The sequence below is a fragment of the Epinephelus fuscoguttatus genome, linkage group LG7 (assembly GCF_011397635.1).
Source record: "Epinephelus fuscoguttatus linkage group LG7, E.fuscoguttatus.final_Chr_v1".
NCBI classification, from domain to species: domain Eukaryota; kingdom Metazoa; phylum Chordata; class Actinopteri; order Perciformes; family Serranidae; genus Epinephelus; species Epinephelus fuscoguttatus.
Window position 1 is genome coordinate 42,841,013 of NC_064758.1, and position 18,603 is coordinate 42,859,615.

General features: G+C 40.0%; 1 protein-coding gene and 1 long non-coding RNA gene across 2 annotated transcripts in view; one reads left to right on the forward strand and one right to left on the reverse strand.

The window, feature by feature from the left end:
* LOC125892291 (uncharacterized) overlaps positions 1-4,657 on the reverse strand; it is a 7,000-nt gene extending 2,343 nt beyond the window's left edge. The window contains exons 1-2 of the long non-coding RNA XR_007449722.1: positions 1,583-4,657; positions 1-13 (exon numbers count right to left, since the gene is read on the reverse strand). The exon at positions 1-13 is cut by the window's left edge and continues 75 nt beyond it. This is a non-coding gene — a long non-coding RNA (uncharacterized LOC125892291). The remainder of the gene's footprint in view (positions 14-1,582) is intronic.
* Positions 1-18,603, forward strand: part of srms (src-related kinase lacking C-terminal regulatory tyrosine and N-terminal myristylation sites) — a 42,785-nt gene that overhangs the window by 20,061 nt on the left and 4,121 nt on the right. The window contains exons 4-7 of the mRNA XM_049582176.1: positions 5,465-5,612; positions 9,512-9,670; positions 11,618-11,799; positions 16,451-16,607. Coding sequence (XP_049438133.1) covers positions 5,465-5,612; positions 9,512-9,670; positions 11,618-11,799; positions 16,451-16,607 — 646 coding nt within the window. The remainder of the gene's footprint in view (positions 1-5,464; positions 5,613-9,511; positions 9,671-11,617; positions 11,800-16,450; positions 16,608-18,603) is intronic.

The following is an 18,603-nucleotide window of genomic DNA, read 5'->3' on the forward strand; positions in this document are numbered from 1 at the left end:
TAACCACATTAACCTAAAACCAAGAAACATAAGAGTTTTCAGCATTTGAATTTGACACACCTGCCTCAAACATCTAAGAACAGTAAACAGGAAAAGCACAATCACTAAATGATTTCACAGATAATCAAAGATATTTGGATATTTTGTTTTTTAAAAGTTCAGTGCGTAGGACTTATGCCTGGGCCACAGTGCCTGCACGAGCAGTGTGTGACATCTACCCAGCTGAACTGCTGCTGTTTACATGTGTGAGGTGTTCACACAGACAGCGTTGCTGCAGACCTGCCCACAGTTATAACCACTGTATTTCCATAAATAATTCTCCACTTCTTTATGGAGCAGTGCAAAACAGTCCTGCAAATACTTAATACAAATCCTGTGTCAGCAAATGAAGGGATTCTGACCATAGGAACATTGTCAGAGGGGATTTATTTTCAAACAGAGACAGGAAGTTTTAAGTTAGAAACAAATATTTATATTGCTCATGTCTGTGACAGATATCAAAACGGCAGTGAAAGTTGGTATTATGTCAATATGATAATTAAAAGACCATTGTCACTGTCTTGTTTTGCTGAAAACCGCATGTCATGTGGCAAAAGTAGGTAAGACTCGTATTCTTTAGATGTTCCACAGCTGAGCTGGGCCGTTTACCCCAGCAGTGTGGCTGCTCTAACCTGTTAACATTATTGCCGAAATAAAAAACGAGGTTCCATGACGAACAAGCGCTGCTCACACAGGCAGTGTGGCGTGGGCGTTAGGGGTGTATATTGGAGGATATGGAATATAATCTTCATAATTATGGTTTCATGAAGGCCATTTGTTTTCTTACGTTGGCCATACGATTCTGATGCTGCAACTTCACCACTAGATGGAACTAAATCCAACACACTAGACCTTTAGTGACGTTAGTAGTTTTTCCTAAGCGTTCTGTTTAACATTGGAGACATTTTGCCAAGATCTCTACTTGACTTTGACAGAATGGTGCTTAGCTAAACAGGATCTGCACATCACCAAACAGAGATGAGCTTCTGAAGTATTTCTCAATGAAAACCAGCAGCCAGTAATGAGTAATAAGGTTTCCCACTGATCCTGATAATTGAAGTCAGATTTCAGGCACAAATCCAGATTGTTCCACAGTGTCTTTTAATTTGAGCAGCTTTTGTCTTTGCAGCAGGAATCTAACAACAAAGTGCAACAAAGACCCTGAAATCTTCTTTCTATTGTTGCTCTGCAGCAGAAATTTAATGAGTGCTGTCTTATGCTCTATGTGAATAAATTAATACCAAGAGGCAAACATATTTGGAGTGTAATTAATCAGAGAATAAAATATTTGGAACAGTTTTAGAATAAAGTCACGTGGTAGTGCTGTAATTACACACGCTATCTCTGCACTGCAGCTTACATTAAACCCCCAGCGAGCTGTATTCTTTATTCATGGCTCATCAGTTTGAGCCCGGCGGGAGACAACTGAGCTCGTCGAGGTCTCTCAGTATCAGGAGATTTTTCACTGCAAACTGAGAAACCACTGACACACCTACGCTTCAGTTTTTGAGAGTATGTTTTAGGATAAAGGAATATTACGTACCATTACATATATTTAAATGGAGCATCAAGTTGCGGCTTTTTCCTCATGGATGAAAAAGTGTTTAAAAATCAGTGTTTCTTCTGGATCAGAGGCCACTCAGTGATTCCTCCCTCTTCTCTCTTCCCTTGCAGTGGAGGCAGTGAGTCGAGGCCACGGACACACTGAGGCAGAAACACACACAAACACAACACACAAATTCAGCACATATGCTTTTATATTTAACACGCAAACAGAGCACAAACACACACGCACACAGTACATGAAACATAACTGCATGTGTTATCTAATGTGAGAAGCTTACAGATATAAAATTTACACTTTACTTTTTGTTTCAAATTATTTTCCTTTTCATTTTGTTGATTTTTTTACTATGATATTTTTATAGCCTTTTATATATTTCAATAACACTATCAAACACAATCACTCTATTATTAAGTATTGATTTGTGTGCGTGTCATTTGCATTTCATGACTCTGCTGCAGCTTTCTGAGCCGATGAGATTCAAGACTGATTTTTTAATTTTTATTTTACATTTCTAACTGACTGTCGTTGCACCCTGAAATCCTTTAACATCATCACAGCTCACTAATGACTGTTTGAATTAAACATTTCATATTTGGGTTTCTAACCATGAACAGTAAACTGGAATTGCATTGTGGGATTTGGAGCTGCTTTTGAGCACGAACAAAGCAGTTAAGACGAGTTGTACATCTCATGGTGGCCAAGCTGTTTTTGTTTTCTGTTTAAATCCTGAATATTATATTCATGATTCAATAGCTCTGACATATAAAGATTATTAATGAAACGTATTTAAAGGTCCAGGGTGTGAGATTCAGGGGGAATTAGTGGCATCTAGTGGTGAGGACTGCAGATTGCAACCAGCTGAAACTTCTCCTGATTAGAATTCCTTCAGTGTTCATTGATTGAAAGGTTTTTACCGTGAGCTATTATATAACCTGCACAGGTCTCTTTCTTTCCAAAACAAACAAACCAGGTAATTAAAGCGGTAAAAACACTGAATAAAGCAGGTTCATGTTACAAATCAGTGTTTCTCCAATGCTGTTTGACATGGCCGCTAGCTTAGGAACTGCTAGTGCCTGCTCATCATTTTTATCTGATAACTCAAGATCCAAATGTTCAGGAGGTTTTCACCAGGAGCCGAATTATCTACAGAAGTATTATCCTCACTAAAACAAACGAAATCCATGATTTGAACCAGTAAAAACACAAAATAAAGCAGTTTCATGTTAAAAAAACAAAGTGTTTTTTCATTTTACATGGTGGTGCAACATGGTGACCTCCCTAGATGAGGACCTGCTTCCTATGGAGATATAAACAGCTCATTTTAAAGGCTCATTTATGCTCAGTGTTAGATTTGCAGACATACAGAGCCTTCTCTCTGTACTCTGTTAGCTTTGCCCATATTTGTGCACATTTCCTGAAAGCCTGGGGATACAGATGCAATGGAGCAGTACCAGCAGAGATCGTAGAGGCAGTGTAGCCAAGTTTATGCAACATACGACCATAGGAAAAGACAAAGAAATTTAAATAATGGTGGCATAGAACATATCCGTAATATAGTGAAAAGAATTATCTAGCCACATGTTAGAATGTAACGTTATATGGCTGCACAGACCACCACTGTCCACAATGCTGTCTCGGTTTAAAGGTACATTATTACGACCTCCTCCACCGTCACCTCATTTGTTGTTGTGTAAAACTTTTGACTCGACCCTCTAGTGCCACCTGTTGGCTGTATCTCTGCAAGCATGAAGGGCGCATGGAAGGGCAGTGACCTTATCAATGTTTGAAACGGACGTATTTATTTTCGTGTGTAAAGAGAGAAGAAATTAACCGTAAGGTAACGACAACATAACGATTCTTATTTTCAGGGGATTATACACTAATGTAACACTTTTCTGCCAATGTATCCCCCTTAATCCGACACACTGGACCTTTAAATGTTTGCTCTATTCGTTAATATACAGCTCAGCTGCCCCTCTGCAGATTCACTGAGCTCACACACAGTCAAATGGTTGAACATTCAGGCCTTAAAACGCAACAATAAATCTGCTTTTAGAAAATAAAACACTCACATTTAGATTGAAATGCTCCATCAGTTAAATGTTCTACCAGTAAAAAGAGTCACTAACGACGCTTTCAATCACTTTTTATTGACTTGGCACAACATCTTGTTTTCTGGAATGACGTAGCCGAAGACACACGGTCAATAAAACCTGATAAAGCGTGCTTTGTATTACGACGACACGGATGATCCTTCTGTTAGATTTTAGTTTCTAAAAGCAGATTCATCCTGCTGTTTAAATGCCGAATAAACTGCCCGACAGACTGTGTGAAAGCCCAAGTGGTTTAATTTGTCAAACTTAAAGCCATTAGAGAGATTATGTCACGCATAATTAGAATTGAAAGGAGACAACATTTTAATTAAGTGGGATTGACTAAACTATCAGCATGACCTTTTTGTTGCTGTAAGTAATTATGATGATGGGGAAAAAGAAGAATTTTCATGGTGTTTAAGTCAACTGAGATGCAACAGACTGAAACTGTTTATTTTAATTTAATTGTCTTCTTTTATTTCTGTTTGTTTTGGGCACTTTTTTTGTTTTGTCTTTATACGTGAGGCAACTGTTGTGATGTTCTTTGTTCCAGCAGCAAAGAAAAAGCTAAACCTGGCGTCAGTCATTTATCTGAATGTGTCAAAGCAAATTAAAGACTGTATACATTTAAGCAACAATGCTGAGGCAACTCAAACAGGTTGACCAACAAGTCACTTTGTGTATCACCTCATTAACACTTTATTATTTTTATTATTTATTTTTTAATATAAAATCATGTTGATTTCTTATTTATATGTGAATGGTGACTGATTATTTAACTTATTAATCATGTTTTTTTCTGAGCCAATCATTTCATTGATCTGTTCATTTCATTTCATATTTATCAAAGCACTTGATCATTAGAACATTTTGTGGCACCTGATTGACTGTTAATGACAATGAATAAAGTTTTGAATTTATGTTTCATTTATTAAGTCTACTTGTTGTTCATTCATTCATTCACTCGCCTTCCACTTACCTAACAAGCTGCTTATCTGTCGATAAATCATCAAAAGAGAAATCTGTCTGCATCAAACCTAAAAAAAAAGTGTACAGTAAGAATCTGGGAGAGTAAAAATATTTTAATTTAACGAGGTGAGAAATAAATAAAGGCGAAGACAAACTATAACCAAATATTTTAAAATTTTAATGTCATGTTCCAGTTTTTTTTTCCCCATTGTCGTACTAAAAAAAGTCTTCTAACAAGGAAATTTTTGACTCACATAAGAATCTTTTTGCATCAGGAGGCTGCTGTCGTTTATCTTTACGTGGTCCCATTTGGTCGTGTTTCTGTCATCTCCAATTCATGAGATCTGTGAACAAAAGGAAAAATATTTACACTGTCAGAAAAGTTTTAAGGAAAAGTACTCAACATCAAAGACGACTTTGTTGTAATCAAAATCATATTCTACACCTCCTTTGGTCTATTACAACATCTCAACAAACACTGTTTTCCTGCGTCGCCCAGCAGGAGCACAACTCTTCCATGTTACAAATCATACATGTCATGTGAACCCTGCGACTAAGCAGTTCTCATATTCCCACACACTCCAACATGGTTCTGTCTCAGCACCGCGAGTTGTGCAACGTAGGGGAGTTATTTTAAAACTGATGAATCAAACGATACACAATCCAGTGCACGATCCCTCAGTGCTGGAGAATGTGTAAATACAGTTGCACATTTTGTGCAGTATTTTCTAACCACTTGTTTTATAAAGTTTTGACGTCAAGTTGTCTGGACTCACGTCGTCTGTCGTCTCTGCAGCGGGAGCTGTACGACATGGAGCCGTGGGAGAGGCCTCGAGAAGAGTTCAGGCTCCACAAGAAACTGGGAGAGGGACACTTTGGAGAGGTGTGGGAGGCTCTGTGGACCACAGAGAACAAGAAGGTGGCCATAAAGACGCTGAAACAAGGTACGAATGTTGAGAGACACTGTAGTATAAATAGTAGAGCTTGTTAGAGATATCTCTTGGATTGAAGGTTATTTTAAAGGCATTTCCTTCCTCATAAAACAAAGTAGATTGTTTGGACATTTTTAAACCACCTCTGCTTATATCCATGTTTGCCATCTGAATCTGGAATAGTTTAAAAACATTTTAATTTGACAAGATGATGACTAGATAAAAGGCAAAGTATAACCACATATTTCAAGGTTTTATCATCATGGTCCAGGTTTTGTTCATCGTCAGATTATAAGAAAGTTGTCTGAACACACATGCAAAGCAGAATTTTTTTGAACATTTTAAATCCAGCATTACTTACATCCATGTTTGTGCTCATCTGCATTCCTCTTCTGTGCAATTTGTTGGTGCACTGCTTCTTTTCCTGACACATAACGCCACCTGTAGATCAGTGGAAAAGTGTGAAACTATTAGCAAGAGTGCGTACTGTGTCATTGGCGTGCACAACATACAGTACAGACCAAATAGAGACTCAAGCATATCATTCGATAAGTAGCAGTCAGATACTTCCCAGGGTACCTTGAATTGAAGCAGTAAAACCAGATGGCAACTATTAAAGGAACAGTATGTGAGATTGTGGGGGATTTAGTGGCATCTAGTGGTGAGGAGTGCAGACTGCAACCAGCTGAAAATTCTCTTGGTTGGAGTTCCTTCAGTGTTCATTGTTCAGAGGGTTTTTACCAGGAGCCGAATTATCTGCAGTCTCTTCTTCTCCAAAACAAACAGACCAGGTGATTTAAACCAGTAAAAACACAGAAGCCCACGACCTGCTAATGTGTGTGTGTGTATCTTATTTCTCTGATAACTTAAGATCCAGACGTTCAGGAGCTGAATTAGACGCAGAGGTTTCTTCCTCTCTTGAACAAATGGACCAGGTGATTTAAAGTGGTAAAAACACTGAATAAAGCAGTTTCATCCGGGTCGTACTACAGTGGCCAACGTGAAAATGTGAATAGCCCTGTCTGGAGCCAGTGTTTGGTTTGTCCGTTCTGGGCTACTGTAGAATCATGGTAGTAATATGGCGATCTGTTTTTCCGATGCTGTTTGGCATATCAAAGAAGGGCAGCTTGCTTATAACATGCTAATGTGTGCGGATAACTTAATGTACAAATGTTTAGGAGATTTTTACTGTGAGCCGAATTATATGCAGAGGTCTCTTCGTCTCCCCGCTGATTTAAACCGGTAAAAACACTGAGTTCAGCAGTTTCACATTACAAATCAGTGTTTTTCCGATGCTGCTTGTTACATATGAGCTTCTAACTACAGTGGCTGATGCGAAAACATGAATAGCACTATCTGGAGCCAGTGTTTGGTTTGTCCGTTCTGGGCTAACATGGGCATCTCCATAAATGAGGACACACTCCATATGTATATATAAACAGCTCCTTCTAAGGTAACAGATACACAGTGATTCTTATTTTCAGGTGATTATACACTAAAGAAAACATACTTATTATGTTTGATTCCATTTCTGCCAATATATCCCCCTAAATCCTACACACTGAACCTTTAAAAACTGATTTAACAGCCCTTGAAAAATGTGTTTTTGCTGACTTTCAGTTCACACACTACTGACCACACCCAACAGTTAACGGTAAACTTTCAAACAGAGAACAGATACTGAAAGAACTGACAGGTTTCTGTTCATTCTTTCCCTTCTTATTACCTCGCCTTACTTAATTCCCTTTTGAAAATAAGTGCCCTTCAATGTACCAGAGAGGGCAGTGAAACACCAGCTTTTCAGCCCAGTGGTAGATCACTCTATAAGGCTCTGTGCAAAGCAACAACAGCGCTGTATCAAAAAACACAAGACACTGTGTTTTTTTGGAACCAGACACAAACCAGGAAGTCCAGATTAAAGTTTATCACATGATGAAACACTGTTTTGCTTTTCTGTCCTGACACTTGAAAGGACACAAGAATGAGCCCAGTGCAACACAATACCTGAGATACAGTATCCTACCTGGAACGTGTTCCTGCATGTTTTGATTGGCCAATGCACGACGGCACCAACAACCCTGGTGGAGCACAACAGCTGGTCATTCAGGAAGCTGAAGTTTAATATGGACAGATTGAGGGATACATGACGAAAACACGATGAGTGTGACAGAGTGATGACAACAAATGGAAGAATGGAGACAGAGACGTGGAGGTTATTAAAAGAGTGAGGGTGAAAGAAAGCTTTAAAATTTTGTAAAGTGGTGATCGAGAGATGAATGAAAAGAGGGAGGAGATGGTAGGTAAAAATGTAAATTATGTTAGAGAGGGACAGTTTGGAGAAATGTGGGAAGCTGTGTGGAGAAGAGAAGACGTGATTGTAAAGATGGCAATGAATGCTGAGCCAGATTAAAGCTGGTGGAGGCAGATTTCTGGAAAAGGCACAAAAAACCCACCTGAATTTTAAACTGCACACGTACTTCATACAGTAATCTATACGAGCGCTCATTTCAATCATCCCCATCGTGAATTCTATGAGAAGTACAGTCATGTTTTCTTTGCAAACGTGTGGGCCTGTGCAGCCTTTTGAAATGACACACTGTAATCCAATGCTCTAGCTATCATCAGCTATATAAACATGATCTTGAATTATCCACAGCTGTCTTTGGCTCCTGTTAGCAAAGGCTGAACTATTAGGAAGATTTTCTCTCCGTCACTTAAACACATTTTTGGGTTGCTTCGCAGTGTAGGCAGTAGCTGCAAACACTGGAATAGCAACTCTCTTCGCAGGATTCTCTGCCATTGATTCAGACTTTCACTTGTGGCCCTCAGAAACATTTTTGTGACATGAAATGAATGTATTATATTTTAAACATCTGTGGTTCATTTCCATACTTCTACTGTCAATATCTTACCTTTAATACACTGATTGGCTACTGCATCAAACTGCGCCCCTTAACAAGCATCTATTAGGTTAAGAATGACAACCTGTAGAAAGCTACTGGTTGCTTGGCGACCAGTGGCAACTTGCGAGTGTCTTGGGAATTATGTTTGGTCATCAGTGCTACTGCTGTTAGCTTAAATTAGCTATTTTAACAGACAACTCACAGTTGAATGTGGAGGTGAGATGGGGAAGCCACCACTAAAAAACACTGTATGGTTAAATTCGCTCAATATGCTGAATTCAGTGCTCGAGGAATTTAACGCTAACACCACCGTGAGACCAATACCAAATCATTCAGAAAGACAATGGGTGAAAAGCACAAATGTGAGGCTGACCAGTTGAAACACGACTTATCTGCCTGACAGTCAGGTTTATAAATCATGTGAAAAGCAGTGACGGTGTAGCTCATAAAATTGCTAACCTAGGTAAGCAGCTCAGTGATGAAGAGAGACTGCTTGTTGAAAGTTGTTCGACATCGTCCGTTCTTAACCTTTGTGCCACTCAATGATATATTGGCTCCCTAAATTGACACTAAGGGCCTTTGTACACGAGGTCCATTTGTTTTGTCTAAAATTGTCACATGTCTAAGAATATATACGACCTCACGCTGTGTCAATCACGTTTGCACAGTGTCTTTGAAACTTTATTCCGTCATAACGTGTTCGGATCAGGTTGAATTTTCTACGCTTTTCAAATCCATTCAGCGTCCAAAGGCCAATAGGAATGACCTGTGATTGGCTAAACTCTCCTGTCACAGGCAAGACTTTCTAAAGCTTGAAAACGAAGCCAAGATGAGGTGCAGGAGTCTAGTGTTCTCTCAGACCACTTGAATGAAAATGTACTTAAAGGTTATGATGGATTCTTTGCCCTTCCTGCCCCGGCTTTAATGACATGAAAGCAGCAAAACAACACTGAACAAAAAAGATAAGGTAGGAACTCACCAATTCTCCTCCTCGCTTTTCTTCTCCAGAGGACACAAAGCAGGACGAGTTTGTGAAGGAGGTTCAGGCCTTGAAGAGTCTCCATCACCCGAAGCTGATCCAGCTGTTGGCCATGTGCTCCAGAGGAGAGCCGGTCTACATCGTGACCGAACTCATGACTAAAGGAAGCCTCAAGTCCTACCTTGCCTGTGAGTGCTGAAACACACACACAAACACAGACACAGACAGATAACAACGCATGATAACATACCTGTAATATTTAGAGTACATGTGGCCCATTCTACAGAAATCTGATGGTAGATCAGTTCCTCAGTAAGTGTTTCTAAACACGGCTGCTTCCTGAAAGAGGAGATTCCAATGTTTCTTTAATATGCAAAGAGGTTCAGAACAGGAAGTTCATTTTTCTTTTTCTTGGCTTTGAGAATTTCAGCCCTCACCTACCTAAGACATTTTTTGGAAAGCTCTGTGAAACCGTATTTAGGCCAAGTGACGGTTAAATCTCTCCCCCTTAAATCCAAAGCAAATGGAATTATAATCTGTGTTCTGGCAGCTCCGCTCAGCAGAGAAATATTGTTCTGACGTTTTACAAAAGGCTTTAATCGCAGGGCGTCTTAGTGAGCAGAGTGTGAGGGGTCTGACTCGGATATGTCTCACTCCAGCGGAAGGTTTTTATTCTTCATGCTGTGTGTGTGTCTGCATGTCATGACTCTACTTATCTGCTTCATGGCTGCTGTGACACTTTCACTGAAACCCCTCATACGACCAGGGAAGCAAAATTACTTCATTCAAATTCCTGAGGCTATGGGACATTATGTTTCACATGCTGCTGCTGCTCTACTGTAAAACCTCTGTTTACATGAAGGGTGTCAGTGATCATATTTCCTCCCTGTTCCTGCAAAAGAGGATCTGCTTCATTATTATGTCATTATCATTGTGTGTGTAAACAACAATGAACAGTTGCATCACACCTTTAACAAACAGTTTGGTGCTGCAGCTGATTATTGCCAATAGAAGTAGAACAATGTAAAGTGTTCCTCACATGCTTTTCTAATGTGACATCTATTTGTTTCTCTGCACAGCAAACATTCAGCTTTATGAGTCATTTGGAGTCACTCACTCTTAGAGCATGACCTGTGGTATACCAGGAGGAAAACGTGCCACAGATCCGCAGCAGTTTCTGGGAACGAGGAGTCGTAGCGCGGAATAAACAAAACACTAAACATTTGTACTGCGGCACTGAACACACCTTTACTTGTTTGTTTGAGGTGTTGTGTTACATCCAGCTCATGTCAAGTTGCTTTGGATTAAAGTGTCTGCCAGTTTCTTGTGATATAACACATACAGTAGTCACACTAATCTCTCATATTACTGGACCCACCAGCCTAATATTTCACATTTCTCACTCCTCTTGTCTAAACCTAACCAATCCAACAAAAGGAGGTATTGAGTAGCAGTAAATCAGAGGGAGAGTAGGGCAGGTCGTGCCTTCCCCATCCTTGGAAATGCAAATTTGCACATGGTACAGGAGATTTTGTTGTTTATTTTTACTGCACAAAACCCTGGTAAAACCAGCAACCCTATCCTGGCATGGCTAAACGTAACGCAACTTAATCAGACGACTATTCACCATGATTTGCTTTCTTCTCTCTTCAGCGGTATGCTGACAAAATAGTGCAGCTCTTATTTACTTACTTTATGGTCACATATTTTCTGGTTTAATAATAATTCAGACTATAGAGTATTTTGGAAAATATGTTGTAGGGCAGCTTACATAACTCTAGATATATATTTAAGATGAAATCTTTTAGCGTTAATATGGTACAAATTCAAATGGATGCATTCAAACTCAGACTTCAGACTTGCTTGAGGTTTATTTGGGTAAATGAGCGTGGCATTGTCTTTTAGTAACATCATAGATTATTTTCCCCCAGATTTTAATAGTTCACAGGGCAGAATAACTTCTAGAAAAAGTCAGCAACAGTTTTAATAAAAGCTACAAAGAGAATGTTTTGTAGAAAAAGTGTAAGAATAGTTTTGGTGCCTGTATCGAAAATCATTGTTTGGGTTATCGAAAAGAAATCCACGCTGTTCCCCAATTTAGCTGACTGTGTGTTTGTGTGTGTGTGTGTGTTCAGCTGCTGAAGGCCAGGTGCTGACATCAGCTCATCTGATCTACATGGGCAGTCAGATTGCGGAGGGCATGGCCTACCTGGAGGACAGGAACATCGTCCACAGAGACCTGGCTGCCAGAAACATCCTGGTGGGAGACGATCTGGTCTGCAAGGTGGCCGACTTCGGACTGGCTCGAATTATTAAGGTAAGCAGGGTGTGTGTGTGTGTGTGTGTGTGTAAGAGAAGAGGAGAGAGACATCATGTAAACACAGTATCAAGGGGAGGGTTTATTTTTTTGTCTCATCTGTCAACAGCCATTTTCTAATTTTAGAATAACCCTAATTCTTTATCTGTGTCCTTTTCAAATATGTATAGTGTGCTTTCTTGTTTCTGTGTAAACTCATGTATATTTAATGTAAAACGCCGTCCTCCTTCCATCTGTCTGGTACAACAGAGCAGCACTCAAATCTGCATTATTTACTTTGTTTGTGTGTAATAATAACAAGCTCAGTGACCAGGATAAAATGTTGACATTGTACGTTTCTGCAAACCATGAATATGTTACATTTCCACAATTCATAAGTGTCACATCAACGTTTCTAAAGTGATGTAGTATATGAGCTGACTTTGTTGTTGGAAGGAGGAGGGAATGGTGAATGTCGTGACACCTAGGCGAGACAGCTGCCAGTCTGCAGACCACTGCTCAAGACCAGCGAACAACAAAACAGGTTGTTTTAGTGAGCGTTTTTTTGGCCACTAAATATAGGTGGTTTTAAACAACCCATTCCTTATTTTCCACCAGGGATAGCGCCACAAAAAGCAGCTGTTTCTGACAGAGACATTGCTGCGTTTCCTGCCGGGATACAGCCATAAAACGGGTATTTTAAGCCAAGACATGATCTTTTTCTATCCATAACCAAGCCGAAATCCAACCATGTTAACCACAGAATTGTTGAAACATAAAGAAACGTCAGGTTTCAACATATCCTCTACATCAGGGGTGTCAAACAAACAGCCCGGGGGCCTGAACTGTCCCGCCACAGGGTCCAATCAGGCCCACTAGATGGCTTTGCCCACCTAATAGTGATGCACTTGTGAAGCAAAAGCCCCTTTTACACTGCCAGACAGAACGAGTTGGCCTTCTGCAACAGGAGGAGCTGTTGAAGACTTGTGGGAGGAGCTGTTGAAGACTTGTGGGAGGAGCTGTTGAAGACTTGTGGGAGGAGCTGTTGATGACGCCGCACATGCAACCCACTGGCAGTGGACTAACAGGAAACAGCTGATAGCAGGAATGAGCAGCTAGTAGCAAGAGGGAAATGTAAACCTGACAGACACTGTAAAGATGAGCAACTGGGGAGACAAGGAATTGAGCGCCCTCCTTGTCCTCGCAAACGAAGAGGCCATTAACCGTCAGACGACGGGGACGGTGGAGAACAGGCCAACTTACGAGAGAATCACCGCCTGATCAGCCGCGGCTTCCCTCCCACGTCACTGTTTACGTCACACGCTGAGCAACATGTTTTGTTACTTGCTCACGCCCCCCATTGCCCCAAAAAAGGCCCATTCTGTATAAACAAAAGTAGGTAGGCGGCATTTTGCTGCACTCCCTGATTTTGTTTTTATACTGCCAATGCTGAAAAAAGACTGATTGGGCTTTCCTGCAAATTTGCACAATTCTTATCTAAAAAGGGCTAAAGAGGTGTCGGGTTTCGGGAAGCAAGTTAAATAGTAGATACTTCTTGTAAAATGCCACCTTAGAGGTTTTTCCACCCTGACCAGAATACAGTTTTCTGAAAAAGCAATGCATACTTATTCTGGTTGATCAAATCAGACTGTTTATGGCCCATTTACTATAACGGGTTTGACACCCCTGCTCTACATAATAATGTACAAATATAACATATCTATAATTTGTGGAAATGTACAATGCCAATTATATTTTTGGTGAGTGGGTTGTAATAACAATTTTAATCATAGAATGCGCCCCATGTATGGTAACATCAGCGAAGGAAGAGACATTTCTAAGGTTCTGTGTGTAAAACTTACACACTCGTAAATCATTGCCACCATTACTTGAGAGGTAATAATATTTACTGTAAATAAATCTGATTCTCCATGAAGACTGTCTCTGCTGGTCTGTGCTGCACTTTCCATTGTAAAGAAATCTTACAGTAAAAAGCAGAAACAAGTTTTAAACCTCATTTAATCTGGTTTTCCTCCTCTAATGTTTCACCTTACCTGTCCTGTCTTGTTTCTGTTTGGAGCTTTGCAACTTTTTTTTTTGTGTGTGTGTGTGTGTGTGTGTGTGTGTGTGTGTGTGGGGTTAAAATGTTATAGTTTTATGTCATCTGCAGTCATCAGTATTGTTTTCTGTTACACACAAAATGATGCAAATACGATTTATGTGAAGTAACTTTACTGTTACACAATCTATGTTTACTACTTGAACATGTTTCTTGACTCTAAAATGATTAAAGACAACTATCTAGTTAACTGTTAATACACAACAGCGTACTTTCTACTCTGGACACAATCTTTATTGTAGTTTCAACATCTCAGTGATCTTATTTGGAACCTGTGGATAGTTAGGGATTTTAGTTTTAAAGCCATTTAAGCAAATTTAGTGGATTAGAGGGGATAATTAATACTTCAGCCTTGAATTGAACCATTTGTATATCAATTACTCTCCACGTGTTACGTTGTTTTCAGAAAGGAAACTTGCATGCCTCCACCTTGAACGAAGAATCCAAAAAAGGCGAACATTCTTGATGAATTAAAGTCATAGGAGTCCACATTTAAGACTAGGGCTGGGTTAAAATAATCGATTCATACAAGCAAATCGGTCTTCATTTGAATGACCCGATATCGATTCATAAAATCCAAGAAAGATGTTTTAATATATGCTTTTTCCCCACAAATGTGTGAAGTTTTCAACCCCATTAATCATGCTGGTAGTAAACAGGCCCTGGCACAATCTTATTAACGTCTGTGGTGTTGAGAACTTCCAACGTTACTGGTTCTTTTATCTGTAACTGTTAGCTTACAGTTTCATGTTTAAGTCTAATTTATCATGATGCTGCCGCAGCCTTTCCTCCTGCTGCCTGTGCGTCAGGGCAGCTGCCCTAGAAACAACATTTAGTTATGAAATATTCAGTTTCATTCCTGTTCTGAATTCATTCTTTTTCAAAATAATTCCTTGGAAAATTTATCATCCAGTCAAATGCTCAGTGCTTCCCAAACACATGAACTCCACTAAATCCTTACCATTTAAAACTGATCTGAAAGAGGCATGAACAGACGTTGCGCTAGACTTTTTCGTTGCCGGTCATTTTGACCGACAGGGTCATAAAAATCTATTTTTATATCTATTTTTACAGGTCATTTTAATTTTCGTTTTTAAATGATAATAAAGATAGTCAAAGACATTTAGTTTTCATTTGCTCATTTTTAATAAATCCAACAAGCAAGTTATAAAGTGTGCATTAATAAGGACATGAACGAAAAGATGAACAGACATCCACACACCCGTGCCATTAGGCTTCACATTTTTCAATACCATAATTACTTCATTACAATTTTAATTTTGTGTCACCGAGCCTACAGACATAACTACATAACGCCCTGGACGCACCGGACGCATTAGTGACGCGTTAGTGCCGTCCGGTGTGTCCACGGCGTTATGTAGTTATGTCTGTAGGCTGGGTGACACAAAATTAAAATTGTAATGAAGTAATTAGGGTATTGAAAAAGGTGTTCGGTTATGCACTGTTGTGTTATTTTAAATACCTCAGTGCGTGATGTTGTTTTATTTAGAAAATTGGCCGGATTCTCTCGTCTTTTCTGTGTCCGACTTCCTGTTTGGTACGATCTGCTCTATCCAGCTTGACAGAAGCGCTCGCGGCTCGCGTGAAAAATAGACCAGACGCCGAATTGAAGCGCTGCCTCCACGGGCGCTCTGCTCTACTCAGCAGCTTGTGTGGACAGTCAGATAGGTTAACATGGGCGCCGATTGAAAACTGCCTCTGCTGCTGGGCACCATGCCTCGGTTCCGCGTCCGGTGTGTCCAGGGCGTTATGTCAATAACACTACATGAAGCTGATGAATGACTTTTTCTCTGCAGTGTGAAAACGGCAGCCACTTAAACCACTGACTGTGCACTCCACCGCCAAGTGGGCAGGGGTGGTAATTGCAACCGGTCAAAATGACCGACGGCCTTCAGATTTTCTGGTCATTGTTGTAAAAAAACGGTCAATGACCGAGAATATCCGGTTAACGCGACCCCTGGACATGAAATACTTTTCAGTGTATATAATATTTATTAATTGTGCAGAATAAGAAAAAGCATGTTGGCCAATTCTGATAATTCATTTTAAAGCCAATATCGACTGATATCGATATTGTGCCGATATTGTCGTGCATCCCTAGGTTTAATTAGCAAGGTCTTAGCAAAGATTCATGTGTTTGGGAAGTTCTTAGCATATGACTGGATGAATGGGACTTGGATTATACTGCACGAGTTGTGAAAGAGTTTGTAAGCAGATGTTTTGATGTAGTTTTGCTGTTGTTACAATCAGTCTCGTTTTTGGATTCTTCGTTCATCATAGAGGCATGTGAGAAAAATAAGGTTGTTGTTTTTTTTTCATACATTCAACTTTAAACAGGGAGAGTAATTGATACACAAATGATCATTTGGGAGGTGAAGTATTCCTTTAAGAAGAAACGCTGTCTGTCGGGGCTTTATGGGTAATATAGTCTTAAATTTGTGAAACATAAAAGGCTTCACAGTGCACAGCTAATGTGAAAGTATTCTGTTAACCCTTCACTATCCCCCTCTCTCTGTCTCTCTCTGTCTCTAGGACAGTGTGTATACAGCCAGTCGAAACACAAAGATCCCGGTGAGGTGGACGGCACCTGAAGCAGCAATCTACCAGCGGTTCTCGGTAAAATCAGATGTGTGGTCATTTGGGGTCCTGCTGTATGAGATGATGTCACGTGGCAAGATGCCTTATGAAGGTACAGTATTTACTCCTTTCTATTTCTTTAATGGAGGATTACAGCTATATAAACTACTGAGATTTCCAGCAGATTGAGTCCAGCTTGTTAACCTATTTATTAATCAGTGGAAAAGTATTGGAAGTATGCACAACTCTCTGAGTTACACAATGGACTTACTGTATGAGTACACAATGGAGTTACTGGGTGTGCAGATGGTTGTTTCCATGTGTGGTTACACCCTTCTTGGTTTATTATGCGTTTTAAACTGACAAGTATTACAGTATTACTCTGTCAGTCAGTACAGTGGAATAAAGTCATTAGAGACTGTTTAATTTACCTATACTTGTTACTATCCAAACAGCCAGTCATATGATAGTTGTTTTGCCTTTTACTTCTGTCAACAAATCCCATGAAAAGAGCAGTAAGAATGAACGTGTCACAGACAGGCTGGAGATCATTTGGACAAATTGGAAAGAACTGAGAGAGGGACTAACACAATGGTGGTAAATCTGTAAAAATGTACCTAAAATAAGTACTGAAAAAAGGTTAAATAATTGACTAAAAACAAGCTGGTCACTGTAGGTTTTATCAAACAAACAGGAGGAAATAGTGCTTCTGCAGGGGACTGTTTCCAGCGGTGGATTAATCCACGTTTGGTGCTCTAGTTTGATTGATTTCCATTGTTGTCCAGAAACACATCAATGAGCCACACTGGTGCACTTGGTGACATGTTTTTTCACCCACATACCCACATACTGTAATTTATTTGGACTCAGTCTGACTTACAATATTGTGCTGCTGCAAACACTCACTAGAGCACCAGATGTGGATCAGTCCACTGCTGAACATAGTCCCTAACAAATGCATTATTCCAGAGATTAACATCTTCAGTGAGACTACTCTCGGCCCAAGAGTCGTCTCCTTTGGTCTGAATCAGGGACTCATGTTGTTCCAAAGTTGTATAATTGCCTAGAGTTGGTTCGTGTTCTCACGGCAGCATTTACAAGAGGACCAGATCAAATGCCTTGTGTGAGAAAGCTGCTCTTGATTGGTCAGAATTTCCATGTGGGAAAAATCCAGGAGGTAAAGCAAACGTTGAAGAAGAGTACACTTGCAAGATAAATGTGACACTTTCTAATAGGGTTGTCAAAAGTATCGATACTCTAATGCTGTATCCAGATACAATACTAATTTACAATACCACCTCAGCGCCTGTTGGGTGTGCGCAACGGGTCCGACGGACACACGCTGTGTAGGCAGCGTCTGGCAGGCACAGAGCCCTCGCTGCAACCCGGCTTGTTGTCGTCACTCTGCATGCATGCACACATTTCTGTTGCTGTAATATGGCCAGTGTGGCTGCAGGAGGATCAGAGCAGCCAGTTTTGGTCAAAAATGATAAAGGAAAAAGAGCTCTTTGGAAATATTTAGTGAAGTGAACACAGCACGCTGCAGACGGCAGGTACAGCCCCTCCCCTCACTAGCAGCTGAGCAGCTGGTGTCGCCAACATCAAACTAAAATATAACTTCTAACGTTAATGTGGGAGCTAAGCAGAAAATTTTATCAGTCATGCCCGTCTATAACATGAATAGACAATGTTAGTTTAACAGGACAACACAATTATGTGTGTCTGAAAAGTTATGTTAACTGTAAAGTCACAGATTGAAGCTGAAAAAACGTTTGGTTTCTCCCGTAAGCCCTGGTTCTCTGATCACATAGTGAGGTAGAAACAGGAGCGTCCTGAGCCTAAACCACCAACTCTATTTGATCAGCAATGAAAATATGGTGCCAGTTCACCAGAAGCACAGAAAATAAACAGGGCTGTAGATAAATACATTTGTATGGACAGATCTTGTTTCTGGTTGTTATTCATTTGGGGGGGATTTTTTGTTGTTATCATTGATGTTACTGTTCTGATCTTTATTTAAAAAATGACATGCCTCTTAATTTTTTGCTGCTGTATCAAAAATGGTATCGAGTATTGAATATTTTCCTTGGTATCGATATCGAGTTTGA